The sequence below is a fragment of the Equus przewalskii genome, chromosome 2, assembly GCF_037783145.1.
Source record: "Equus przewalskii isolate Varuska chromosome 2, EquPr2, whole genome shotgun sequence".
In the NCBI taxonomy this organism is placed as follows: Eukaryota; Metazoa; Chordata; class Mammalia; order Perissodactyla; family Equidae; genus Equus; species Equus przewalskii.
In genome coordinates, this window is record NC_091832.1 from 51,287,649 (window position 1) to 51,314,690 (window position 27,042).

The window sequence follows — 27,042 nt, forward strand, 5'->3', positions numbered from 1 at the left end:
GCCCGGCTCGCCCCCCGAGAGGCGGACGGCGGCAGGTGGGCGCGGCCGCCAGCGGAGCGGGGCCTGCGGGCCGAGAGGCGCACCTGCGCCGGGGCGGCCGGCCCCTCCCTCCGCGCCTCGGGTTTCCCGGCCTTCTCGGCGGCCCGCGCTCCCGGTCGGGCCGCGGACCAGCCGAGCCCCGGGGCGGCGGAGCGGCCTGCAGCCGGGACCGCGCTTTCGTCCGGTGAGGAGGGTCGGCGTGGGGAGGGCGCGGACGAGCGGGGCGTGCGGCTGGCCGGGGCGCTCCAGAGGGGAGCGCTGCCGGGGATGGGGGCCGCCGCCCCAGCTTCCCAGCTTCTCGGAGCTTTGCCTCCGCCTCCAGGTGTGTATTTGGGAGGTGGAACTAAGGCCTTAAAAGCGGCCTCTTTCCTTCTTGCGCTGGCTTTTAATCGGGTCAAGGGGGAGGCCCTTCCTAGCAGGCCCCCGCAGTATGCCGGTCAGGGGACATACATTCACTGAGCCCTCTCTTCTGCGGATGGACCCCCAGCCTCAGTTTCCCCTCTCTCTTCTTTTGAGAATATGATGGGGAAGGGGATTATGGAGAAGGAAGAAAAAGAATGAAAGACACCGCTTCTCCCGAGAATGGCCTAGAAACAAGTTAAGAATAGGGAGTGTGGAGTCGCCTGGTTTAGTCACAGTGGGAGGTGAGTGGAGCAGTGGCCCAGACTGATAGGGGTGGGGAGGTCCTCACCTCTCCCTTGGTGAGGGCTGGAGTCGGGTCTGACACCCCCAACTCCAGACAATTCGAGGGCAGCAGCCAGGAGGGAGGTCCCCCACGCCCCAGGACATTCTCCCTCCAGCTTGTCATAATTGCTTTTCACCAGGTTGCTTTTTTCTCTCCCCTCCAATCACAAAGACCCTTAATCCTGGTGAAGACTGGGGGTGAGGGGGCCCGGCCGGGGTGGGGGTCGTTTTCTGGGGGGTGTGTAGGGAGGGTGGTCTGGAGCCACAGCTGATAACTGGCGAGTTCAATGGGATTTGAAGCCCAGGGGCAAGGCCCAGCAATTACCTGAGGACAAAGGGTTGGGGCCCCCAGGTGTGAAGGACTGGACTGGGGGGCTGAGAAGGAGGTGTGTTGGGGAGGGGGAGCTCTTACAATCCCTCTGATTTCCGCAGGAATTTGAGACATTCTTTAAAACTCTAGACTGCCTCCCCCCAGCTGGGCTCTCAGCCCACCCCCACCCCTCCCTGACTCGGGTTAGAGACAGCTTCAAAGGTGGACGGGGCCCTTTGTCTGGCCTCCTCTTTCTTCTCTGCCTTTCTCCGGCCCCTCCCTCCCTTTCTGTGACCTCCCCAGCACAGACAGGCCTCTGGGGGCCGGCTCCAGAAAGCCCTCACTGTTTCCTTTCTTGCTTTTTGAGGTGAGACCTGGTAGGGCGGGACAGAGAATGGGGAAGGGTGAGGGAGGAGGGCAGCTTTGGAGGCCCCTGCCATCTCGGAGAGTGCCCTTGCCCCACTCAAGCCCCATGCCTGGCCGTCTGGCGCCTGCTTGTGGCCTTGGTCGCTGGCTCGGCTCTCTGAACCTTCTCACCGCAACTTTCAGTGCCTCGGCGGAGTCCAGACTCCATACCCAGGGTGTCTCTTCATAACCCTGGGGAAGTCTGTTCAGCTCATTCCCTCAGGACTGGTGGTGATTTCAAAGATGCTAAAAGGAAGAAGCCACAGGAATGGATCTCTAGTAACAGGCCCTGAGTGGAAGTCAAAGTATCTGTGGATGTGGTGGGAAGGCTTCCCCTGGACTGCGGACGCCCAGCCCTGGTTGTTTCTGTGCCCTAACCTGCTAAGCATGTGTGCAGGTGGTGGTGGTGACAGTGGGGAAAGACCAGGGCATCATGAATGCAGCCATTTCAGGGAGGATGTGACAAGGTGGAGGGAGACGGCAGCAGTGTGCCTCGAATCCTGTGACTTTTTAGGATTACCAAGAACTCTAGCTAAGAATAGCCCCTCCTCTGATTTCCCCTCCTCTGTCCTTCCCTCCAAACAGCTGGATGAGGCAGAGGGGCGCCAAAGAGGGAGTCAGAGGGGAAATCCACCCCCTTTGTAATCCTCACAAGCTGGCTTCTACTTATGTCACTCTATTCAACCCTGTCCCTCAGACTCCAATGGCCAGTGACCTCCCAGTCACCAAGCCAAAAGCCTGCCTCAGACCTCAGTGTCATCAGCCTCACAGCCCTGGACACCTCAGAGGACCACCCCTTTCTGAAGCTCTTCCCTCCCTCAGCCTGCCACGGGCTGTCTTTTCTCTGTTCACTAGCCACTTGGACTCCTCTCTTTCCAGGTTCTTCTTGGAAAGGTTCCCTAAGATTTCTGCCATTCTCTTCTCTCCTGTCTTCATGCTGTCTCGGAGCAGCCCACCATCTCAACCATTACCCCCCTGCATGTGACAGACCTCACTGGGATCTGTCTCAGTTACTGCAGTAGCTTTCCAAATGCCCTCTCCGCCTCCTGACACGCGCCCCCCCCAGGATGTCCACCATTTGCTCAGCTTACCTGACCCTACCAGAAACCACAGCCCTGCCCTGCCCTGGTTGTTTCTGTGCCCTAACCTGCTAAGCATGTGTGCAGGTGGTGGTGGTGACAGTGGGGAAAGACCAGGGCATCATGAATGCAGCCACGTGATATGTCACGTGAGCACTAGCAAACTCCTCAGCATGGTTTTCAAGACTCCTGCACCACCCCTGCCCAGGCCCCCTGCCCAGCCCCACCCCTGCAACTCCACTTCAAGAACGCTGGCAAGCCTGCAGCCCTGGCCATCCAACAGGCATGCCATGCCCATCCTTATTCCTGCTGTTCCCACTGCCTGGCAAGCCCTTCTGCAGAATGCCCGCAGGTCCAGACCACAGCCATCAACCCTGCTCTGTGGACTCTCCTCCCTCTCCCAAGGTGAGTGGCAGTCTCCACTGCCGCTGGTCCTCCGCCATTGACTTGCCCTTGTCCTTTGGCACTGCTTGTCCAGACTGTGCTTGTTTATGCTTGTGTCACAGTCCTGTTGGATGCAAGTGCCTCGGATGTAGAATTAGTCCATCTTTGCCTCCCCCATGGTACCCAGGACAGCACATTGCACAGAGTGAGTATTTCCTGAAAGAATCAACCAACCAAAGGCCCAGAAGGAAGCCATTGGCCCAGCCCCTGCAGTCCCTCAAAGTGGAGACAGGATGAAAAGCCCCGTCCTGCCTCCGTCCTCTGTCCTTCAGTGGACTCGGGCAGGGAGGGGCCCTAAGCAGTTAATCCAAATATTTATTTATTCCCTACAATGTACAAGCTCTGTGCTAGCCCTTCAGTTAGTAAAAAAGGTGGTCAAGATATTGTGTCATCCCCTGTCAGGCTCTCAAGACACTTGAAATTTAATTGAGGGATAAACCCATACAAAGGCAGTTCTCTTGTAGGGCTTTTGGAAATCTCTCTCTCACACCTACAATAGCAAAGCAGAGTTTGGCACATCCCAAAAAAGTGAAAGAGGAGATAAGAGGTATTGGAAATAAGGACACTGATGTATACAGAGCTCCAGAGGTGTGCCAGGAGCACACAAGGTGTGTCACATCTAACACCTTATTTAGGGGTAAGATTATTCCCACGTCATATGTGGGTGAGCTCAAGCTCAGAGATGTTAACTCACCCACAGCCACAGCTAGTGAGAATTACAGTCTAGATTCTCGCCTGTCTTCAACACCTCAAGTCGGACATTTTCCACTCCCCAGCCAGGCACCGTGGATTCTGAGGTAGGAGAGTGCACGGGGGCGGGGGGGGGGGGGGGGGCGGAACACTAGGAAGGGGTGGAGTTGCATGGTCTTTAAGACCTTCGGGGGAAGGCAGGACAGTGCAAGGTGTGTTCCGGGGAAGTCGATCCGTTTGTCTAGAACTGAGAACGTTTGTAGAGAAGTAGCAGGAAATGGTTGGGTCACATTATGGAGAGTTTGGTCTTTATGCTGTGGCAGGCAGGAGATAAGGAGGGGCTTTGAGAAGGGAGTGACCAGATGCAATGGCCGGGTCAGTGTTTGGGGGAGAGGCTGGTGTGGCGGCGCATGCTGGGAGCAGAGGCTCTGCACTCACTCCGGGAGAGAAAGGGTCCAGGACTCAGAGCTAGGAGGATGTGGCTTCCAAACTCTGATGAGAAAGCTTCGCTTCTAGACTCCGTCCTGGCTTTGATTCCCCTGGCCCAGTTCTTCCCCAACTTTCCCTCCTCCTTAGGCGCCCAGCTGCCCAAGTCAGCCTTTCCAAGAGTTAATGTGTAAACGGCGTAGGGGGCGCGTCCCTGGTGCCCCCGTCCCCATCCCCAGCAGGTTTGTGCATGGGGCGGGGCAAGGGGCACTGGAGTGAGACCTGGAGAGAGAACGGGAGAGAGACAGCAGAGCAGGCATAGCAGCGTATTGCACGGGCCCTGGGGAGGGAGTGGGCGGCAGGGCCAGAGTCCAGTCAGGATCTGGCACCACTGACCTTGCTGGGGAAAGAAGCTGAGGACTAGGTGTCTGGGGCCTGGGACCATCTGCCTCAGAGGGGCAGGAGCCCCAGCCTCCTGCTGTAGGACGCAAGTGCCACTCTCAAGGCCTCAAGGCCCTCCTGAGCCTAAAGGTATGCTAATCTTGTCAGCAGCCTGCTGGGCCTGGGCTGACAGGCACCTGGTGCCCAGGTGACGGGGGAAGATTTTGCCTCCTCTCTCATCCCAGCCTGATGGGGAGGCAGGCAAGCAATGTGGGAGGACTGTCCAGCTGGCCTTGAGGAGACTGGAGCTTCCCAGGGGGAGGGGACTGGAGGCAGAGCAAGTCTCTCTGTAGGATGAGGCCAGAGGTGAGGTGGAGGCAGAGGGTGGCAGGGAGAGAATGGTCTCCTGGCCCAGCTGTGTCCTCGGCCCCCCACCAACACACACACACCCTGATCCCTCTCAGCAAGGAATGACCTTGACAGCTACCACGCCTCAGGTCGACAGAGGGAGCCCTAACTCTACAGTCCCCGTGGTTCGGGCTGGCCAGCGGCAGACTATTCCTGCCCAAGGTGGCGCGCCCCATCCCCGCCCGCGGAGGGACATGGTACCGAGTGGGGTCGGTGGGAGTGGGCCCTGCGTGGTTGGAAGAGTGCTGTCCCAGGCTCTGACTTTCGTCGGAGTCGAGGGCAATGACAGGGTTTGGGACTAGCAGAAGGTGCTCAGAGATAGCAGAGATCAGGTGGGGGCAGACCTCTGGGCCCGCAGCTGCATTCCCACCCAGCCATGCCCAGGGCCTCTCCTTCCTGCCTGCCGGAAGCCACCCTCTGACCTTCAACATAGGCCACCCCTGCCTGGTCTCTGTCGCTTTTCCCCAGCTCCACACTGAGCTTTCTGGAATGGGGGACGCTGCCCAGTGCTGCCTCCCTCTCCAAGACTGGCCTGCTATCTGGCCCTGAGTTAGGGTTCTCCTGAGGCCGCCCCAGGAGCCAATCCCAGAGCCTTATGGAAGTGGGGAGGGGAGACTGGTGGGGCACAGTGGGAGGCCTGGTTCCTGAAGTTCCTCCACCCCCACCCCCCAGCACTGAGGCCAACCTCAGGCCCCCTCCCTCCATCACTGAAGAAGAGGCTGTAGGAGCCACAGCCGCCTCCTCCCCCCTCCCTGCTGCCGCTGCCACCACCACATCGGCTGAGCCCAGCCGCAGGTTGTCTTGGCAACGGGAGGCGGAGAGGAGATGCGCCGAGGGATGGAGGTGTATGTCACGGAGGAGGCTGCCGTGCTCCTGCCCCACGCCCCAGGCCCTTGAAGGTACCGGAGAACCCTCCCCCCCCCGCCCTTTCTCCTTGGCTCCCCCACTCTATCCAACATGCTTGTTTCCTTGAGGAGAATACTCCCCTCCTCCGGGACTCCTGTCCGTTCCTCATGAGCCACCTCATTCCAGGGCCCTGTCCACAGCTCTCCTTCCGGGCAACGGCTCATTCCAGCCCTACCTCTGGGGACCCTTGCCCTGGAAGACAAATCTCCTGGGGTGGGGTCTGATGGGGGTGAGTGAGAGCAAGGGAGGAACCGAGGTAATGGGAAAAATCAGGTCTAAAGGGCCCAAGGTTAAAAGCTTGGTCTCCTGGGTGGTGGGGGGGCGGGCAGTGCAGGACTGGGTGGGGCCAGGGCAACAAGGGTGGGGCTGAAGGGACAGAAAGCTGAAGCTGGCTGGTTGTCCAGAAGGGCCTGGATCCCTTCCTCCAAGGCTGCGGCCCACCCCTGCTGCATCAAAGGTACCCCCCTCCCATGTCGTCTCCTGGCTATTTTTTCACGGTTAGATGGATCCTGTGTTTCTTCCCCCACCCTTTCTCGGACCTTTCCACAGGGCTCCCCCCGGCCCCCTCCCCACACACAGCAGCTAAGCCTGGATTCTTTCTACTCTTGCTCAGTACTCAGCTCTCTGCCTCCTTCATATCTCCTTTCCTTCTGGAGCCCATCCGTCAGGATTCATGCTTCTCTGTCTCCCAGTAACCCAGACACATCCCTCCCTTCCTGTCCCTACCTGTCCCCTCCTGTCCGCTTCTCTTTGAGAAAGAGGTCCTGGGGCATACTCTCACCTCTCCCCCTAAAGACCCTCCCCCTGTGATTTTCCCTTTAGATACCTCAGCGCCCCCGCCCCAGATTCTAGATTTCCCCACCCACAGCTGATACCGTCAGCTGACCTGCTGTGGGCAGTGGTTACCAGGGCAACAGCAAGTGCTGCAGGTCTGCCGGGAGGTGAAGAGGGGGCTTGAGCCAGGGCCAAGGTCAGCTGGCTGGGTTCCCTCCCTGCCCCCAGTGTCACAAATGAACAGGGCTCTGCTCTGAGCCCAGAGAGAACCAGAAGGCCAGTGACAGGGTCTTGGGGTGGTGGAGGTTTTCCAGAGACAGGAAGGCACGTCCCTGCAGTTCTGTGCTGGGGCCTGAGCATCACCCGTCACGCAGTCCCCTTTCGATGAAGCCGCCCCGCTGAGAGATGGGGTTCTTCTCACCCACACCAACACTGTGCTCCGTTGCAGCTCCCAGGAGATTCAGATTATGGAAGGGCCAGCCCAGGCTCCTGCACTGAGGACCTGGTTTTTCGCCTCCTCCCATTCGTCCCTCCCCGGGAGAAGGTTAACTGTGGGTGACCAATTCTGGCATCTACGCCTTTTAGCACCCCAGAAAGGCAGGCCCCCAGAGGCCTCTGTGGCCGCTGTTAGGTGATGACCAGGAGATACAGGTGCTGGGAGAAGCCAGGTGTTGTTAGCCCGCAGTTATCAGTAGGGCCCCCTCCCCGGAACTCAAACTCCAGCTGTCTCTGAGGCTCGAGAGGATTTGTGTGGGAGAATGCGAGCGTTGCAGAGCGTTGCAGGGTCGGGGGTGTGGGAAAGGGAACAAGGCCAGCGGCTGGCCCAGTCGGCTTCCGATTCTGCTTCGTCATGATGCCGGGTTAATGCTCCTCTTGTTTGAAATGGGTTGAGCTGCGGCGAGCCAGCAGAGCCAGCGAGCTGAGGTGGAAGAGCAGACACACACAAACACACACCCTCAGGCCGGCCACGCGCTATCAGCTGGAGGTGGGGAGGGCGCAGCCGGGAGCCAGCGCCCGCCCCACCGTCCTGCCAGCCCGCCCACCAGACGCAGACTCCCGGCTTGGGGATCCAAGCTTCTCCACCAGGCTTGTGGAGAAGCAGGGTGGGGGCGAAGCAGGGTGGGGGTGAGGGGGTGGGGGCCCAGAAGGATAGGCCCCCTCCTTCACCAGCTCACCCCCCACCCACCCCAAGCCGGCTGTTTTCCTGTTCTTTGTGCTCCGGGAAAGCACGTCTGGGTTCCTGGAAGAGGTGCCTGTTACTTGGGTTTACGCAGAAAGGCGCCTGTCCCGGCTCCAGCCTCGGGGCCTCTGAGCATCTGGGCCACACTGTCTGGGAAGAGGTAGGTGTCAGGGGCTCCCACCTCTCTTCGCTCTGTGGGCACTTTGGGCCACAACACCTGCCTGGGAGCAAGGTTCTGGGTGGTGGCAGGGGTCCCCAGGGGAGGGTCAGCTATGGCCCCTTGTTCAGTGGGAGAAGGGCCTGGGCAGCTAGACCCCGGGAGTAGCTGCGTTTGATCTGATCAAACCTCCTGCTTTGGGGAAGAGGGGTTGGGTGTTGCCTGCCATCGCCCCAGTGCCCCCTTCGCCTAGCTATGCTGGTCAGATGTCCAAGTGAGAGGGTGGTGGCCCAGCACAGGGTAGGCTGGGGAGTTGTTCCCTCTCTGCCGGATAATGGGGAAGCGAGAGTGACGGGTTGCCAGCCTCCCTCCGACCAGGTCACAGATGCACATGGAGACCTGACTGCTGTTGATGTAGGGTGTGCTCTTTGCGGGGAGGGGCCTGGGGAGCCCCCTTCTAGCCCTTGGTTGGCCCGGCTGGAGTGAGGGCTAAATGCAGAATGAGGTTGGGAGCAGGGAAAGGCTGGAGGCCTGACCCTAGCGCTCTCCTGGTGCCGGCTGCTGAAGTGCTGGTTGGGGCTGGGGGCTGAGCAGACACGCAGGCCCCCAAGGATCCAGAGGTGCCTCCTTGCCAGCTCTGCCCTCCCTCAGCCTGGCAGGCGCCCCCGGTGTTCCCCTCCCAGGGGACCATGTTGCCAGGGTGTGAGAGTCAGGGGAGCAGAGGCAGATCTAGGAGAAGGGAGGGCACATCTAGAAGAAGTCATGCTTGGGGAATGGGACACACAGAAAGGCCCCATGGGATGGGTAAATGAGGGTTCTGTGTGTGTTGCTGTACATGTGTGCAGCCTGGGGAGGGGGTGTCAGCACGTGATGCGGGGGGCTGCAAGCATGGAAAACAGGTGCTTAGGGGGAGGATGGGTGGGTGAGTGCGAGTGGGTGTCAGTGGCACCATGTGGCATTGTGCGGGACCTCACTGGGAGAGTGGGGGCGTGCTCTTGCAAGCAGCACATGCGTTCTGCAGCGGAGCCTGGCATGGCCCTTCTGCCTGCGTGGAGTGTCATGCCCTGTGTGTGAGTCTTGCCTCAGTGCTGCTGGCCTCTCCAGGGCCACGTGCCGAGCACCTGGGTCAGGCTGCCCCCTGGCAGTGCAGGTCTGCGGGAATTCCTCTTTCACAGCTCATGTGCGAGTACAAAGACAAGAATAGGGATGCCACCAGAATTCAGGAGGCTGCATATGGGATGCAAGACCCTTGCATCTCCCCCAGCCCTATCAATCCAATTTGTACAAGTGACACTACAACCTGCCAACAGGGCCAGCTACAAATAGAGCCCAGAGCAGGAACATGCTGGGGACCAAGCAAGCCTGACGGGCTTGGGGGACACAGAAAGAGGGCAGAGTGTAGAAACCCAAGCGAGAGATCTAAGAGAAAGGGAATGAATAGACACATATTTGTGTGGGGTAGGAAGGGAGAGAGAGGGGTCTGGTCCAGTCCCATTGTCATCAGGAGCAAGGGGGCGGGGCAGGGCCTTGAGCAGGTGGTTCTCGGGCTGGGACCCAGATTCTGAGTCCGCCAGCCCCTGCCTGATGCTTCACTACTGTGAGAGGGTGCTGTATGGTGTCGGCGTTAGAGGAACCCAACCCTCATCCTACCAGAGAGAGCAGGGCTCAAAAAATAGGGGTGGGGGAGAAGGAGACAATGAGAGAAGAGGAGGGAGGGAGGGTGTTGTTAGCCTGGGCAGAGGCGCAGGCCCCAGGCTTGGCTGAGGTAAGGACACTCTAATGAGCCACTGGCCCAGAGCAGGGGAGAGCTCACCGTCCTTCCTGGGCAAGTGTGGGTGTCCCATCCAGCCATGGACACCCCCCCACCCCCGCCTTGGAGTACACTGAACCCCTCCACCCCGCCCCGGCCCCCTGCCATCAGATCTGCTGGGTCCGCCCTTCCCCTTTCCACCCTGGGATGCTGTTTTGGGAACTGGTGACCCAGCTGGATCCTGCCTTTATTTCTGGCATTGAGTTGTTGCCACAGTAACTGCGGGGGTGGGGCCGGGACAGGGAGAGGGTGAAAGGGAAACAGGCAGAGGGAGGAAAGATGAAGAAAGAAAAGGAAAAGGGATGGAAAGCAGAAAGAGCGATGGAATGGGGAGGAGAGGTCAGGGAGTCACACCAAAGAAACTGGAGGAGGAAGGGAGGGCCCACCCTGCCCAGCCTGACCCGGCCCACTTAGACAGCTGGCCTCACTTCAGAACTCGTTTCCTGTCTGCACCACCGGCCACCAGCCTGGCTTGACCCAGCCAGGGGTACAGAGCCCACCTCCCCAGCCGCCCTGGTCCTTGTCCACAGGCCGGGCAGCCAGCAGAATTTTGGGTGGCTCCACTGTATCAGGTTAGCACGTGGGACCCCAGTCCCAAGTCCAGGTTCAACTGGGATCTTTGGGGACCTATTGAAAAGAACAGTCATTGGTTTTGACCTGAGACAGGCCTGGGTTGGCGTTCCAGCTTGGCTTCTATTTGGGTGGCCTTTGGCAAGTCGGTCTCTCTGAGTGAGGAAGACGGTGGCTTGTGTGAAGAGTTGAGAGGATGTATGACTGTCCCTGGCACAGAGCAAGTGCTGGTTGGCTTAGGAGCAGAGCAGAGGGTGGACTAGGAGCCCAGGCTGTGCTTCCGCTGGTTGAGCCTTCTTTTCTCCAAGTCTAAGGAGCCACCGTCAGGGTGCCTGGAGCAGGAGCCAGCTGGCATGGGTGGGCAGCTCTTATCTCTCCCAGCCCCGCAGCTGAGAGGCTCCAGTGGCGGTGGAGATGCCGGGTGGGCAGTGTGAGGCGGGGCTGGCTGGCGGTTCAGATAAGGCACAGTTGCACAGCTGGGGCAGGGCGAGGCGGGCATGGAAGGTGAGGAGCCTGCTGGCGTCTGATGGGAGCCGGGGCGAAGAGAGGGCCCTTCCGCCACCTGGGCTCGCCTTCCTCCGAGGTCCTTTCCCTTTCCTCCCATTTGGCCCTCCCTTCCTGCTGCAGCCTGCCCTTTTGGCCTCATCCACAGGAGGCTGCTGGAGCTAGGGAGTGCACCTGCCTAGACAAGGGGTGTGCATGGGTGGGAGGGCAGGATTGGAGGAGGTGGGGTGACAGCGGGTGGTGACTTGCCAGGAAATTAGCTTTGGGGGAGGGGGCTACCTGTGGGTGGAGTAAACAGCCTCCTGCATAATGAGATTTGAGAGAAGCCAAGAAAACCGTCCCTCCCTCCCACCCTCCCTCTCTCTCTCTCTCTCTTTCTCTCTCTCTCTCTCTCCCTCTCCTCCTCCCTCCCTCTCTCTCCCTCTCTCTGTCTCTGTCTCTGTCTCTCTGTCTCTCTCACACACACACTCCTCCACCCCAAAACGTTTTCCCTGCCGGCTTAAAATTTCACCAGTAAGACCCTTACTCCTTAAGTCTAGCCCCAAATTAAAATGTGACACCCCTGGAAGGGGAAGATATTAACAGTTTATCAGCGTGCTTTCTAATACACCAGACGCTGGTGCACAGGGCCTGAAAGGAGCATGGCTCAGGGCCCAGGGAGAAGACACCTGGAGGCTAAGGGGCGAGACCCAGCACAGGGGAGTCCATGGGGCTGTGGAGAGCTGTGGATAAAAAGGGGCCGGGCCACAGAGCAGAGACATCGTTATTTCAAATCATGTTTCTGAGTGCTGTGCCCGTGGAAATGTGTTTGTGCATGTTGGGGGGTGGGGCTGGGTGCATGACCATGGACACGTGTGACATGGCTCATCCTGGTTCCCCACCCCCACCTGGGCAGTTAGCACTCTGAGAGACAGTCATTTCCCCACTCTGTGCCACATCCGACTGGTGTTCAAGGCGAGGGTGCCAGGGCCACCCCAGGCTCAGCCGGAGGCTCCAGAGCACAGGGAAGCTCTGCATTCTCCCAGGCCAGCCCTGCCACCCACCCTCCCCACCCACCCCGACCCCAGACCCTTGCAGACCTTTGCTACTCTCTTCAGCCGTTGCCTGACCCCCAGGAGATGTGCGTCTGACCTTCTCTCATTTTGCCTCGGGAAACAGGAGCCTCCGATTGCCCTGGTCCCACTAAACGCCTGGGTTGTGGTGACCCAACTGCGTCCCCTTTCCTCTCCGTTCAGGGAAACACGTACTTTCTCTCAAAGCCAGTCCTCCACTGGGGCCTGGACCCACTCCTCCCTCCGACTTCGGCCTTGCCTCGGCCTCACCTCAGTCTCTTCCTCTCTGCTCCTCCTCCACTGCCTGCAAACATGGTCAAGTCTCCCTTTTCCTTAAAAGCCCTCAGCCAATCTCGCCTCCTCCGGAGCTGCCCTCCCGGGCCCTCCTGCCCTCTGCTCACACTTGGGACGCGCTCCTCCCCGGCCTGTGCATCATCCCGGAACCCTACCTAACAAGGAGGTATCACTCTTCCTCTCATCGAAAATGCTCTCATCAGCCACCAGGCCTTGACACCCAAACTGACGAGCTCCCTGGGGCACTTCTCGCCTTCTCTAGGCGCTGGGCTCTTGGCTTCGTGACCTTCTTTCTCAGCTCCCTCTATCCTTTCTCCCAACGTTTACTGCATACTTACTGTGCATCAGGGCCTTTGCTGGAAATACAAAGAATCACTGGATACATTCCCAGCCCCCAGGGAACTGGCCACCAGTTCTCCTCCTCCCTTTCATCCCCTCTTTGCCAGTTTCTTTCTTCCAGTCACCTAGGTATTTCCCAGGATGCTGTTTTTGACCTTTTTTCATCCATGGCAATCTACCGTGCAGAGACACTGCTGGCTCCAATGGCTTCCAGGTCTCTCTTTCCAGCCTGGCCCTCCCCCAGGCAGCTCTTCTTCCTTGGGCGTTCTCACCTGGTCGCCTGCGGCACTCACCTCAGCCCTGACCTGCAAAACGTGAGCTCATCCTTCCCCTTCTCCTGGCTCTTGGACTTGCAATCTGCCCCTCCCCTGGGGGCTCTCAGATCAAGTTCCGGTTTGCACATTCTGCCCCTGGGGTTTCTCGCATTTGCCCCCTTCCCGTCTTCCGGGCCTGCCCAAGTCTGGACGCTCACGGTCACCTGTGTGAACTTCCACCACAGCTTCCTGGCTGGCCCCCTGTGGACTGCCCCTTCCTGTCCAGTCCATCTCCCAGGCTGCAGCCAGACTCATTTTCCTGAAGCGCTGCTTGGATCTGTCACTTCTTTGCTGAAAAATAATTTCTACACATTCCATGTCCCCCTGTCGCCCACAGGATACAATCTAAATCCCCTAGTCTACATTCAAGGCCTCCACCATCTGGCCCCCAACCACCTGCCCCAAACACATCTCAACCTCGTGACCTCCATGATTCAGCCATATAGGCTGCTGCCCAGACAGACCCAGTGCTGCCCATGTCCCTGCTTTCCCTAGTGCTGCTTTCTCTGGTTCAGTTTTGATGATCTCAAACTGGGCATCCTTCAAGACCTGCCTCAAATGCCTCCTCCTCTAAGAAACCTTTTCTACTTTCTCCTCTTGACACCCTGGCAGGAGTGATCCCTCTCTCCTGTAACCTCTCACAGCCCCTTACACTATCCTGTCTTATCTGGCACCTGTAATCTTCTGCTTTGTGTGGGAGTTATCTGTCCGCATGCCTCATTGCTGGTGGGGCAGCTTAGTTCCTTTGACTGTCTTTCTGTTCTCCACAAGACTCATCACAGAGTGTTGCTCTGTGGTTGCTGCAGGATAGGTGCTGAGAAAGGATTTGATGAATCGAGGGATAAACAATACATGACTGCATGGACGTGCGGATGTGACGGGGTGGAAGGATGGAAGGGTGGCTGGATGGATGGATGACTGGGTCAGTGTTTGCCTCTAGGGCAAAGCCAAGTGGATAGCTAGTTTGACAGTGACTGTTAACAAAGTAAAGATCAGAGAGGGGTGTGAGGGAGCTAACGGGTCTTCGAATATGTCCTAGATTTTATTCTGATCTTCAGACACCTAGTTAAAGCACTACAAAGTGAGCACTAAGAAGGCAAGAGAAGCATGTAGCTCTGAAATGGAGCCTTTCTATGGGCACCAAATACCTAACATGACTCTGATGGCCAGGGTCTTGTCCCGGAGATGCCTTGGCTCTAGAATACCAAAAAGCCTTCAGAAATGTGGCAGACTCTAATCTAGCCCCACAATGCACCTGACTAGGTAGGTCATTTTCAGTTCTATGGCTCTGGACAGGTTTTTAACCTCTCCAAACCTCAGTTTCCTCATCTGTAAAACGGTTCCACCTTATAGGGTTGTTTTGGGGCCAAACAAAATATTCCTTGTAGAGTGCTTATCAAAGTACCTAGCAAGAGCATTCAAAAGATGATTGCTGTTATTATTGGTTTTGCTCTGCAGAAGTTAGCGGTCATTCTAGGTAGGGGAAAAACATGTTCCCATGTCAGGCAGCATATAATCAAGGGCTAAGTCACATGGTTCTCTTTTAAGTCTCTGGAGTTCAGAGACTGGCTTATCAGTGAGGACTGGAATAGTGGGGAGGCCTCCTAGAGCGGGGTTTAGGATGGACCTTGAAGGATGGGAGGGATCTGGGAGACAAGGGGGTAGGCAGAGAATAGTAGAAGAGCACGTGCAAAGGCAGGGAAGTGGGAGTGGGGGCCGCAGGTTGTGTTACTGGTGGAGAGAAGCAGAAGAATGGCCTGCTGCAGAATAATAGGTGATACCATTGGGAGCACCAATGACCTCAGTCATTCATGACCCTCTGTTGCAAAGAATGGCCACAGAAAAGCTATCTAAGTCCATCAGTCCTTGGGAAGATAGAAATAATAATAGCTAACACTCTACATAGAATTTATAATGTTTTAAGCACTTCACATGCTATAACTTATCTGATACTCAGAGCAACCCTAGGACACACATACTATTAATATCCTGCATTTTACGGATGAGAAATGTGAGGCACAGAGATGGTAAGTAACTAGCCCAAGGTCACACAGCTTCTGAGTAGCAGTCTGTACTCACACCCAGGTACTCCCGTCCAGCCCATGCTCTTACCCCTACACTATGCTGCCTCCTCCCTGGACCCTATGTAGCCATCAGCTCTCTTCACTCTATGGCTTATTGTCAGCAGATGGAAAGACAGTTTCTCTGCCACCATCACGCAGGAAACAGCTAGGCGTTCACTGAATTGTTATGAGGTGTCCAGCGCAGGGATGTGGAGAGGAGGATGGGAGGATTGCTAGGGACTTACTGACAAAGGAGAAGACTGGGCTGTGGCCCCAGGGAACTCATGATCTACCACAGCAGACGGGCCCTAATGCCCTAGGAACAGAGAGAGCAGTGCCGGCCAGGATGCCTTCCTGTGGAGCCAGGGGGTGCTGACTTGTAGCCAAGCAGTGCTTCGGAGGGCAGCCTCAGCGTGGGCACTCTGAGGAGACTGCCGAGCCGGATGTGGCCTTGGCCCCAACAATGCCTTACCAGATGCCTGCAAGTGAGACTGACTGCTGTACAGGGAACAGGGAGAGGCGGACGCGGGCTCCCTCCAGCCTCCCCTCCCTTCTTCATCTCGGGCAGAACCCGGGGCAGAGGGACAGCTCCCAGCCAATGATCTGACCGCTTCACGAGGAGGTGGCTTCATTCCCATCCTCTCTTACCCGTGTGTCCTCCTCATAGGTTTTGCCGAGTCGTCTTGTGTTAAACCTTCCTGGGCCACGAGGGAGAGGTGGCACAGCCGGCGGCGGATAGATGGGGAGTGGGAGGAAGGGGCAGCACAGAGCTAGGGAGAACAGCCTCTGCAGAGGCGGAGGGGAGCGAAAACCTGGGTCTGAAACGGGACTGCGGCCCCAGGGCAGGGCAGGTGTGACAAGGCAGGGATGTAGAGGCTGCACGGAACGGCTGGCCCCTGCCGTCATTTCCTTTCCAGCCAGAGAACAATGGCTCAAAAACAAGCGCAGCGCTTCCACTTTCCCGCCTCGCGGGCCCCACGCGCGCTGGCTTTCCCGGCCGAGCGAATGGAGAGGCAAGCCCAGGGGGGCCCCGGCGCGCTGCCGCCCTGCTCTCCGCCGCCCTCACTGGCGCGTCGTCCCTCCCCTCCCAGGCCCTGCACCGGCCTGCAGCCTGGAGAGTCCCGAGGGATGAGGACGCCGCGGCCCGGCGGAACGCCCTTTCTGCTCTCGCGGCCCCGCGCGCGCAGCGCCCAGGAACCCCGCAGCGCCTGACCCCTGTCGCCCCTCCTCGCGCCCAGGGTTCTGCCAGCGACCGGAGCAGCCAGCTGCCTGCCGCATGGAACGGCTGCAGAAGGTGCGCGGCGGCGCCTTCACCGGGCAGCGCGGCCCCGGGCCCCGGGTGGGGCCGGGCTTCCCCGCGGAGGGTCAGCCGGGAGGCGATGGTGCCACCTGGTGGTTGCCCGCAGCGCCGCGCCCCAGGGCCCAGAGGCCTAGGGAACCCCCCCGCCCCAGCCCCAGCCCCAGCCCCGTCCCCGGGCCGGTCCTCCGCCTTCCGAAGGGCCCTGCCGGCCGCCCGGCCCTCGCACGCATGCACGCACGTTCCCACCCGCTCGCCTTCTCGCTCTCCCCAGCAACCACTCACCTCCCCTGGGAGCGTCAGCTCCTCCCGAGGCTCCAGTGGTCCCAGCTCTCCCTCCATCGTCGTGGTGAGTACCTCTCCGCCACCAGCACCCTCAGGCTGGGAGCGGGAGGGGCGGGGGACAGCCCGCTGCTGGGCAGGTTCACTCAGAGCCTCCTTGGTGGTCCTGCAGAGAGAACCCAAAATCCAGAGAAGGTTCCCCACGCCCCTTTTCTACTGTACCCAGAATATTAGGCAATGGACTAGCCTTTTTGAACGTGACTACCTAAACCCTCAAAATTAACATAACAGAATTATCAACTTAGAAGAGCTGATATCTAAAATGGCTGCCCATTTTCTTCCTAATAACAGTGAGTCTGGCTTGTAAGGCCAGTGTTCTAGGGGAGGCTTTCGGCACCTCTGTTCCATTCTCACATTTCCCTTTAGGCCAAGATGGACAATCAGGTGCTGGGCTACAAGGACTTGGCCGCCATCCCCAAGGACAAGGCCATCCTGGACATCGAGCGGCCTGACCTCATGATCTACGAGCCCCACTTTACCTATTCTCTCCTGGAACACGTGGAGCTGCCCAGGAGCCGGGAGGTGAGGGGTGGCAGGTTCCTCTTGGACAGGATTGGAGGGAAGGGCTCCCCTAGCCACACTGGGTGGCAGGCAGAACCCCTGTCGTGCTTTCTTTCCTGGCGGCCAGACTCCAGAACAAGAAAGGGAGCTGTGCACAGCGATCCACCAGTCAGTGTTTGTGGAAAGCAGGCGGAGCGGCCAGAGGTGGGGTGGCTCCCTGCAGAGAGCAGGCGGGCCATGTGTGGAAGAACAGCACAGAGGGGGTCCTGCAGGAGCAGGGTGGGAGTGGGCAGAGAGAGCAAATTTGTGGAAAGCGCTCAGGAACACTGAACTCGGAGGCTGGAAGTCCTAGCTGAGTGAGCTGTGTGTCGCTGTAGTCTCGGTTTCCCCTCCTGGAAAACAGGTGATACCTCACCAGGTCCACCTCACCAGGTGGTCAAGTGCACAAGATAACGCACGGCAGGTACCTTGTAAACTGTATTCGTGAAACGGGTAGTGTCATGGCTGAGCGGGTAGTGTCATGGCTGAGTGTGAGATGGGGCCAGGCTGTGGGAGACTTAAATACCTGGCGAGGACTCCATTCGGGATGCTTGTGAGTCTTATCCCTCCGTTCGTTGCTAGGCCCTGAGGGCAGGGTCGCCACCATCTTCAGTTGGCCCTCAGAGCACACTGTCCCAAGATCCATGGCTTCCTCATGCTTCCTAGGGAAAGACTTAGGGCCCTGCCCAGGAGAGTACCAGGAGGGAGAAGGAGAGAGGGCCAGCCCGGGGAACTGACCGTGAATGAGAGAAAAGAGGTGGTCTGGAAATTGGCCAGGCAAAGGGTGCCAAATTAGGTGGGGGATGAAGTGGCCCATCTGGGGTTCTAGGAACAAGAGTTTAATCCTACCCTTGTGGCTCTGACCAGCCTCCTCTCCATTCGCAGCGCTCTCTGTCACCCAAATCCACATCCCCCCCACCATCCCCAGAGGTGAGTGTGCCCGCGCCTGATGCTCCGCAGCCCTGCTCAGGTGGGGCCCCACTGCCCTTCCCCACACGTGGTAGGCCGGGCTCTGCAGAACCCAGGGCTTAACGGAATCGGTGGACCTTGTCTTGTCACTGGCCAGATCTGTGTCCGTCTGTCTGTCTGATCCATGGCCTCATTTAACCCTTTCTGCCTGTGTCAGGTACCATCAGCAGGTCCACTGCTTGGACACCCTTCCTCTGCTCTAGGGTTGAGGGCTGTGGGCTGCTAGGGTGGGAGGATAGAGCTGGTAGAGTGAGGTGAAGAGGCATCTACATGGGTTGGAGGGAGCAGGGTGGGGGATCTGGGAGCTGCAGCGAACCACACTTCTGCTCTGCAGGTGTGGGCAGAGAGCCGGTCCCCTGGAATCATCTCTCAGGCTTCAGCCCCAAGAACCACCGGGACCCCCCGGACCAGCCTGCCCCATTTCCACCACCCTGGTAGGTTTTACTGTCAGCATGGTTGTATCCTTTCCCTAGGACCTGTTTTTTCCTTCAGGAACCCAAGCCCCGTTCTCTCAGTCCCCCGCTCCCTGTGGTAGATGCTCACCACAGGACTGGCTATATGCCCTGATACCAGCACGCCAGGCAGGGCGCCCAGAGACGGTGGGCCCAGGCGCGTCTTCCCTCCCACCCAACGAGAAAAGCGCAAAAAGTCCCATCCTCCTGAGGGATGGTTCTAGGAGCTCTGGTTCTGTCTTGGCTCTAGGCAGGAGCCCATGAATTTCTACCTTCTCCCCTTCCATTGGTCTCCATTCTCTTCACTGACGTGGCCTCGGCCACCATCAGCATGTCTTCCTCCTCATCTGCTCTTGCTCCCTCTCCGCAGAGACCACCCGCCCAGATTCCAATATCTACAAGAAGCCACCCATCTACAAGCAGAGAGGTGAGGGCTCCCCTGACTGACTGAGCCCCTTCCTGCCACATGCTGGGAGGCTGTGCTGAGGGGCTGGGGGCTGGGGGCCGTAGGACAGCTGTTCGTGACAGCACATAACCTTGGCCCGGGGCTCTTGGTTGTCCTTACACCTACCATCTCACAGGTGTGACAGGGGAGAGGCAAGGGAGTTGGCAGCTGGCGGTGGGCCAAGGTGGCCTCCGGGCGGGGTGTGCGTGGGCTGACCCTGACCTCCCCCTGCAGAGTCCATGGGAGGCAGCCCTCAGAGCAAGCCCTTCCATGAGGACATCATCGAGTCATCCAAGTTCCCTGCAGCCCAGCCGCCTGACCCCAACCAGCCAGCCAAGATCGAAACTGACTACTGGCCGTGCCCCCCGTCGCTGGCCGTCGTGGGTAGGAGAAACTGTTGAAGAAGGGAAAGGGAGGCCGGGACCCCGCCTCACAGCCCCTGTTGAAGCGCCATGAGCCCCCTCACCCCACCCCGTGTCCTACAGGTCTTCTCACGCTTTTTTCCTCCTTCTCGGGCCCTCCAGGCTCATTGCTCAGCCATTCCCTGCATCCCTATGGCTCTTGGTATAAGTGGCCCTATTTGTTAGTCATTCGTTCACTTTCTGTTCGTTGACTTGCCCACTCAGCAGACATTTATCAAACTTCTGCGTCCCAGCTTCTGTGATAGGAGCTCTGGAAAAGAGAAAGAGAAATGAGCCTTGGTCCCCCGTGAATTTAAGTTGTATGAATGTGTTGCCTACCCAGCTTCACTGCAAGGCTAGAAAATGTTACTTTTACGTCATTTTTATTTCATTTCTATTTATTTTTTTGAGGAAGATTAGCCCTGAGCTAATTGCTGCCAATCCTCCTCTTTTTGCTGAGGAAGACTGGCCCTGAGCTAACATCCATGCCCATCTTCCTCTACTTTATATGTGGGACGCCTACCACAGCATGGCTTGCCAAGCGGTGCCATGTCCACACCTGGATCAGAACCAGCGAACCCCGGGCCGCCAAAGCAGGATGTATGCACTTAACCGCTGTGCCACCGGGCTGGCCCCTTATTTTTTAAAAATAATTTGTAGTGTTCTCCTTAGGGTGCAGCCTGGTGTCCTGCACAAAGCCAGCTCCTGGTAAACGCTTGTTGAGCAAATGGTCGATTGACTGACATGCCTGCTTTTGCCCGTGTTTCCCAGAAACAGAATGGAGGCGGCGGAAGGCGTCACGGAGAGGGGCAGAGGAGGAGGAGGAGGAGGAGGAAGATGATGACTCCGGGGAGGAGATGAAGGCGCTCAGGGAGCGTCAGAGGGAGGAGCTCAGCAAGGTAGCATCTCGCTATCCCCCTGCCACCGTGTCTTCTTGGGGACAAACATCTGGTTTCATAGCTATTCTCTTCTAAATGGGTTCATGCTTCAAGAGCATCCTTGTCAGAACATGCGAGGAATTCCTCTTCCTTCCTGGGATTTCCAGTTACTGCTTTCGAAGGGACACCAGAACTTCACTGCTGTTTTGGGGGGAATGCTAGTTAATATTAAGGTCAAAAGCACAGAAAAGGGTGGCCCCACCAGTACCAGGCTTCACTAGGCTGAGTAGTTCCTGGGAGGAGGAGAAAGGAGAGAGTAGGCTGCTGGTCTGCAGGAGAAGAGAGAGGGCGTTGGGTGTCATGGGAAGGCCACTGGCAGTGACATGGGCTTGTGCTCTGGGCATCGTGATCTGGGACAGGGAGCCCACTGGGGTAGAGTTGCACTGAGCAGCCCTGACTCCTCGCTCTTGAGGGGGGCCAGACCCAAGGTGGCAGTGCATCCGACCAGAATGACCAGCTCCGTCGCTCCAGGGCATGGCCCAGCCACTCAGAAAATTGTCCCTAGTCCTGCCTGCAGTATACCCAACTCTGAACTTTTTGGAGATAAGAAACGAGTATCAAAGTCCTGGATCCATCTTCCTTTCTCCCTCCCCAGGTTACTTCCAACTTGGGAAAGATGATCTTGAAAGAAGAGATGGAAAAATCATTGCCTATCCGGAGGAAGACCCGCTCTCTGCCTGACCGGACACCCTTTCATACCTGTGAGTGCCATGGAGGGGATTAGGGTCACCCGGCCAGACCCTGAGGCCAGAATCGAATAGGGTGTGTGTTGTGTGTCATGTGCCCAGCACTGTGCTGCTGCAGGATTAGAGACAACGAAGACTAGATTGCTGCCCCCAGGCGCTCACGCTCTCCCTAGAGCGAGGACACCAGTCATGGAACAAGACTAGATGATAAAAGATGGTATCAGCTGAAGCAGAATCAGTAAATTTCGTTTAATTTAACAAACATCTATGGAGCGTCTATGTGCTAAGCACTGGGGATTATAAAGAGTGAAAAAAATCGAGTCCTGTCCTCCAGTAGCTTCCAGTCAGTGGGAGAATTGACACGGAAACGGGTTTCAGTCAGTGTAGCGGTGTTTTGAGATGGAAGATGCACAGCGGGTGCTTTGAGAGGACAATGACAGGCCCAGGGTCGGAGGGTTGGAGCTGCCAAACTGAGTCGTGAAGAAGGAGGCAAAGTGAGAGGAGGAGAAGGGCATCACAGACACAGAGGACAGTGTGGGAGCGAAGACAAGGAACGGGACACAGCCTGGCCTGCTTAGAGGGCCTCCAGGAGCCTGGAGTCACAGAGCCCGGAGTGTGCCATGGGGTGGCAGGAAGGAGCCAGAGAGACGGGCTGGCCAGGGCTTTGGACACTATGCCTGTAATCACTGGAGTCTGGCCTGGACTTCCTTAGAGTGTGGCCGCTGGAGAGGAGAGAGCTGAGAACCCCAACTGGAGGCTACAAGACCTCTAAAAGCCTGGCCTCGGGAACCACACAGCTTCACTTTTCCTGCAATCTCCTACTCAGAGCAGCTCGCTGGGCAGCCTAGACTCAAGGGAGGGAAAGAGAGTCCACATTCTGACGACAGGAACCGCACAAAACCATGCAGGCTGGGCGTAATGTTGCGGGCCATCTTTGGAGTCAGTCTCCCACACTTTCCAGTTGTCTGGATATGGGCTAAAAATATCCATAGGTCCAGAGAAGAGGGAATGGGTTTGAGAACTATATAGGAGATGGAATCACCAGGACTCAGTGTCTGACTGGAAGCGGGAAAGGGAGAGACAAACTGGGGTTTTGTCTTGGGTACCAGGTGATCAAACCTAGAACTGAGAGGATGAAAGAGGCAGGTTTGGGGGCAAAGAGGAAGACACTGGTTTGGGACATGTTGCCTTTGGAGTGTATGTAGGTGGGAGCGAGTTTGACTGAGCTGGAAGCTTGAGGGGCGAGTCAGGGCTCAGGGAGAGTCTTCAGCTTATATGAAGTAATAAGGCCGTGAGAAGAAATGTGATTGAGAGGGAAGGGGATCCAGGCGGAGCGCTGGGTGCGAGGTCCTGAAGGAGACCCAGCCTCAGGATGTGGGAGGCTGGCCTCGGAAGACCTTTCTCTGAGGGTTGGAGTCAAGACACTGGAGGTGCCCATGAGAGTGACGAACAGATGTGCTAGGAATGAGGCTGAGGAGAAGCTGCCAACAAAGAAGGACGCTGTGGCCACAGCATGGGTATCTGGGCTTCAGATGTCAAGGTGAAGCAGTTGTGGGTGACAAGACCCAGGGGATAGCCATCTGAAGGGGCTCCCTGATGTATTAGGGTTGGGGATTCAAGGAGCCATAAGGTTCCTAGGTAACTAGGACATCCACAGGGTCACCGAAGCTGCCAGGATGACATTTCAGTGGGGGTGGGAAGAGTTCTGGTAGTAGCCCTTTTTAGAGAATGTGGAATAAATAGCGAAGGCCTGAAGAATGAGGCCGATGGAGAGATGCTGCCAAGGTTGCATGCAGTCTTCCTGCTCCACCAGAATTCAGTCAAAATTGGCTCTTTAACTTCCGTCTTAGCCTTCCAAAGTCGAATAGCCAAATGTCTACCTCACTATCATTTTTGGCATCCCTGAACTGGTATGTGATCAATGACCATATGATTGTGTAGGTTACTGTCATAACTAATCAATCTCAGCAATTTCAGAATTATGAAAGGCATGTCATTCTGATGTCATGGTAACATTGAAATGGTCACTTTCAAACATAAATGAGCATTCCAGAAGTAATTTAGAGTGAAAATCTTCTTATGTGCTTTGTAGGCTGCACTTCTCTCCGTCACTTGTAGTAGCAACACATACTTACCGCAGAAGTGAAATGCTCCAGTGATGAATGATGATTGTGGAAGGAGAAAATTTTCTATACCAAAATAAGTGTTAAGAAAAAAAAACTAGGTCCCCAAAATACATTTTGTTCTCACCAAACAAACTTCCAAACAACAGATTTTATTTTTTATTTTTATTGTTTTATTGTTTTTTTGAGGAATATTAGCCCTGAGCTAACATCTGCCGCCAATCCTCTTCTTTTTGCCGAGGAAGACTGGCCCTGAGCTAACATCCATGCCCATCTTCCTCTACTTTATATGTGGGACGCCCACCACAGCATGGCGTGCCAAGTGGTGCCATGTCTGCACCCAGGATCCAAACCAGCAAACCCTGGGCCACCAAAGCGGAACGTGCGAACTTAACTGCTGTGCCACCAGGCCAGCCCCATCAAACAACAGATTTTATAAGAATGTTTTAAGAAGACAATCCTTTACAGTTTTGAGTCTATCCAGGCTAACCTTTTAAACAAAAATGTTTATCAAAACAATTGCTATCGAATGCCAACAATTTCTAGCATTTGGAGATGAAGGAGTTTTGAGATCTCCCTAAACTGAGATCCTTAGGTACGAAGTTCTTTCTAGGAAAACCTATTACTGAAAACCAAGTTTCTTGAGTTATAATCTGCAGTGCTTGAAAGCTTAGTGATGTCATGAAATGTGCAAGTTGACAGTGACATCTGATCGAGCAGATGTGAAGGGTACTGACCACTGGTGCAATCTAGGGGCTGAGAGTGCTGAGAAAATTGTTGTTTCTGCATTATAACATCAAATGTTTGAAATTTGATTACTAACATTGCTAATAATAAAGTTGTAATAATTTGCTTATTTTGACTAGACTTTAGATTCATTTTGTTTCCCAGAGGTTCATTTTTTGATGGTGAGCCTCGTCATCTGTCACCGGCTGACATCAGTTATGACTCGGGCATTTGGCCCACATGTGTATTGGGTGCACTTCTGTTAGTGGGAGAGGGAAGGCATTAGAGTCAGTTCAGAGCTGCCAGCACGTCACTTGCTGAAAGCATTTCGCAGGAGCTGGAAGCCAACAGAGGCCCACCAGTTTCCCCCACGCCCACCCTTAACTGCCTGCCCATGGCAGGGGAAGCGAGGGAGGGAGCCCTCTCAGAAATCACAGTCGGGCCAAAGGGACTGAGCCCGGCTCTTGCTCTCTTCCAGCTTTGCATGCAGGAACGTCTAAGTCGTCTTCTCTCCCCGCCTACGGCAGGACCACCCTAAGCCGGGTAAGGTCGCAGACCAGTGATAATGGACTGCATGGGAAGAGTGTGCACATGGGGGCCTCGGAGGGCCTGAGCTACTTGGGCATCCTGGGGGAGCAGGGAGACCCTTAAAGAGAAGGGGAACGAGGCAGAGTATTCCAGCTTCCTACTGATCCCTTTGTGTCCTTTCTAGCTACAGTCCACAGACTTCAGCCCATCTGGGAGTGAAAGTGGGAGCCCAGGTGAGAGGCAGGGCTTTCTTGATGCCAGGCGAGCTGGGAAAGGGTCTTAAGCAGACCCTCGGGCAGCCCAGGTCTGGAGGTTGGGAGGCTGTGCTGGCAGGTTTGGAGGCCTGCTGTCCTCAGAGCTGCCTCTGAACAATGACTTTTCTCTCCCGCAGGCCTGCAGGTGAGTGCAGGGGAACGCACGGAGCACCAGAGTTCCGAGGCCACAGCTGGGCAACTGCAGTATTAGGGGAGGGGGTGTGGGCCAGAGTTGCCTGGTGAGGACATGAGAAGCCCAGGATAAGGCTGGGGAGGTGTCCCTGCCCCACTCTGGCTCACTGCGGCTTTGGTCTCCCCAGAACGGAGAGGGCCAGAGGGGGAGGATGGACCGGGGGAACTCCCTGCCCTGTGTGCTGGAGCAGAAGGTGAGGGGCAGGGGCAGAGCCAGGGGGCGGTGGGCAGCGGTGGGGCCGCTGGGGGAGAAGCCAGGGAAGTGAATGCGCTAAGGGGTCCTCCTGGAGATGATGGGGGGCAGCAGGGAAGTTGGGGGAGACGGACGGCAAAATGGCATGAGCCCCTGTGGCCCCTGCAAGCTGATAAGGGGGCCTAGGGTATTGAGGGGGTTACATCAACAGGAAACTTCCTGAGCCTGAGCCGGCACCCTCCCATCCCCCAGATCTATCCCTACGAAATGCTGGTGGTGACCAATAAGGGGCGAAGCAAGTTGCCTCCAGGTGTGGACCGGATGAGGCTTGAGGTACACAGGGGAAATGTGCCTGTGGGTGTAGGGCTACCGGTGGGCAGCCTCCCCGGCCTGGTGGGCGGGGCCTGGGGCCTGTCTGAGTACTCCTTTAGTCACTTGGCCAAGCCCACCCCGCCTCCTGTCCCTAAGCGGCCTCTGTGTCCCCCTCACAGAGGCATCTGTCAGCAGAGGACTTCTCAAGGGTATTTTCCATGTCACCAGAAGAGTTCAGCAAGCTGGCGCTGTGGAAGCGGAACGAACTCAAGAAAAAGGCCTCTCTCTTCTGATTGCCCCACCCTCTCCATGACTGACCCTCACCTCTGCTGCTTCAGGGCTCTGCAGCTGGGGTCACCAGACCCCAAAGCATCATCTCTTGAGGGAGCAGGAGGGTGGGGCAGAGGTGGGGTTGGCTCCATTCCCCAGGTGTAGGGGAGCCAAGCCGTCTGCAGTGCTGGTGTATGGCCCAGGGGCTTTCTTCCCCATAGGAGTGAGGGGCTGCCTCCTCTCATGCCTGGTCCTCACTGCACGGGCCAAACCTGTCTGGACTCCAGCACACACAGAGTTAATGTTTGCAGCCTCTCCCTGCCCCTGCCCCTGCCCCTACATGAAGGTCCCCAGAAGAGAGTGAGGAGAAAGGAACGTGGCGCTTAGTGGTCAGGCTGTCGGCTATCTTCACCAGCTGGTGGGCAGGAGGAGGTGAGAGTAGGGAGCAGGCAGGTGGGCCGGGAGGAGAGCCCCAGGACCCTGTGGGTGCCCAGGCACGCCTTCTCGCCTCACCTGGGACACATTCCCCAGCCCTGGCCTCCTGTTCCTCTCACTCTAGCAGGGCAGGCTCCAGCTCAGCCTCTAGCCCTGAGGCCGTCCTGCCCTCCAGCTCACCCTGTCCTCTCCTTGTGACCCTCAAGCTTCGAAGCCCCTTGCTCAGCCCTGCGGCTTCCCCAAAAGTGTTGGCTTGGAGTGGAGATGTTGCCTGTACAAACCCAGCTCACCATCAGCCTCCAGGCAAAGTCAGCTAGGCTCCTACCTTCTAGCACCCAGGGCCCGGCCAGAACCCAGCCCTGCAGGCTCCCTGGGATGGGATCAAGAGGCCAGGCTGTGTCCTGGCCACCAGGTCCCATCCACTCCCATGCACCCCCACCATGCTGTCCGAAGAATGTAGTTTATCGGGGCCCCCCAGCTGCTTCCCCCACCTGACTCTGCCCCACCTCAATCACAGTCCCCGCTTTTCTTCTCTCAAAGACATATGTGAATATAATTATATATATATTTTTTTTGCCTGGGTCTGGGTTTTGTTCCTGCCCAGACCCTGGCATCCCTTTCCACTATGTGTGTGACAATGCTGGGGAGGGGGACTCTGCTTGGAATTAAAAGGTTGCATTGGGTCCCCAAAGCTATTTGTTCTTTATGAGCCACCAGACCCGGGTGAGGGACAGGTGATGCCAGGCTGAGGGAACGCACATGAGCGAGGGTTCAGATGGGGAGGACACAGGGTTGGAGGAGGTGGAGGGGTGGCACACACGCTGCCCTTGCCCCAACCCTGGGCCACACAAGCAGGGGCTAGTCTAGCAGGATCCTGGCTGCCTCCCCTCCCTCAGGGGCTGTGTGATGGTGGCACGGAGGAGGGGGCAGAAATGCACACTCTGGAGCCTGGAAGGAGAGCCAGCGAGGAGGGGAGGTTGCTCTGCTGCCTCCACTGAGGCCCTGAGGCCAAACACACAGCAAAGGTCAAACAGACGTGATTGTCGAGGATCAGGCAGGGAGCACTAAGGAATGGAGAAGTGATGGATGAAATCTAGCAGGAGCGACTAG

The 27,042-nt window shown here is 57.1% G+C and overlaps 1 protein-coding gene across 21 annotated transcripts; it reads left to right on the top strand.

Moving 5' to 3' along the window:
- The first annotated feature begins 58 nt into the window (after positions 1-58).
- On the top strand, positions 59-26,623 carry DMTN (dematin actin binding protein). 21 transcript variants are annotated; one of them, XR_011537644.1, is made up of 16 exons: positions 4,462-4,608; positions 5,539-5,765; positions 15,921-16,123; positions 16,401-16,475; positions 16,835-16,990; positions 17,894-17,938; positions 18,312-18,411; positions 18,800-18,856; positions 19,109-19,258; positions 20,047-20,174; positions 20,809-20,914; positions 24,227-24,291; positions 24,461-24,516; positions 24,851-24,916; positions 25,168-25,248; positions 25,407-26,623. XR_011537644.1 is itself a non-coding variant. In XM_070611237.1 (16 exons), exons 2-16 carry the CDS (start codon positions 16,106-16,108, stop codon positions 25,518-25,520), a joined length of 1,218 nt encoding a protein of 405 aa, XP_070467338.1. In that variant the 5' UTR covers positions 6,949-7,886; positions 15,921-16,105; the 3' UTR covers positions 25,521-26,623. The 21 variants fall into 21 exon arrangements, 1 of the variants encoding a protein (XP_070467338.1); XM_070611237.1 differs by lacking the exons at positions 4,462-4,608; positions 5,539-5,765 and adding exons at positions 6,949-7,886; positions 24,668-24,675 and having other exon boundaries at positions 24,461-24,509; XR_011537645.1 differs by lacking the exons at positions 4,462-4,608; positions 5,539-5,765 and adding an exon at positions 86-223.
- Positions 26,624-27,042: the final 419 nt, after the last annotated feature.

Excerpts from the sequence above, each read along its gene's own strand:
- DMTN (XM_070611237.1), top strand. Across the intron at positions 16,991-17,893 it reads AGCTGCCCAGGAGCCGGGAG|CGCTCTCTGTCACCCAAATC; the intron begins GTGAGGGGTGGC and ends CTCCATTCGCAG. Across the intron at positions 24,292-24,460 it reads GCAGGACCACCCTAAGCCGG|CTACAGTCCACAGACTTCAG; the intron begins GTAAGGTCGCAG and ends TGTCCTTTCTAG.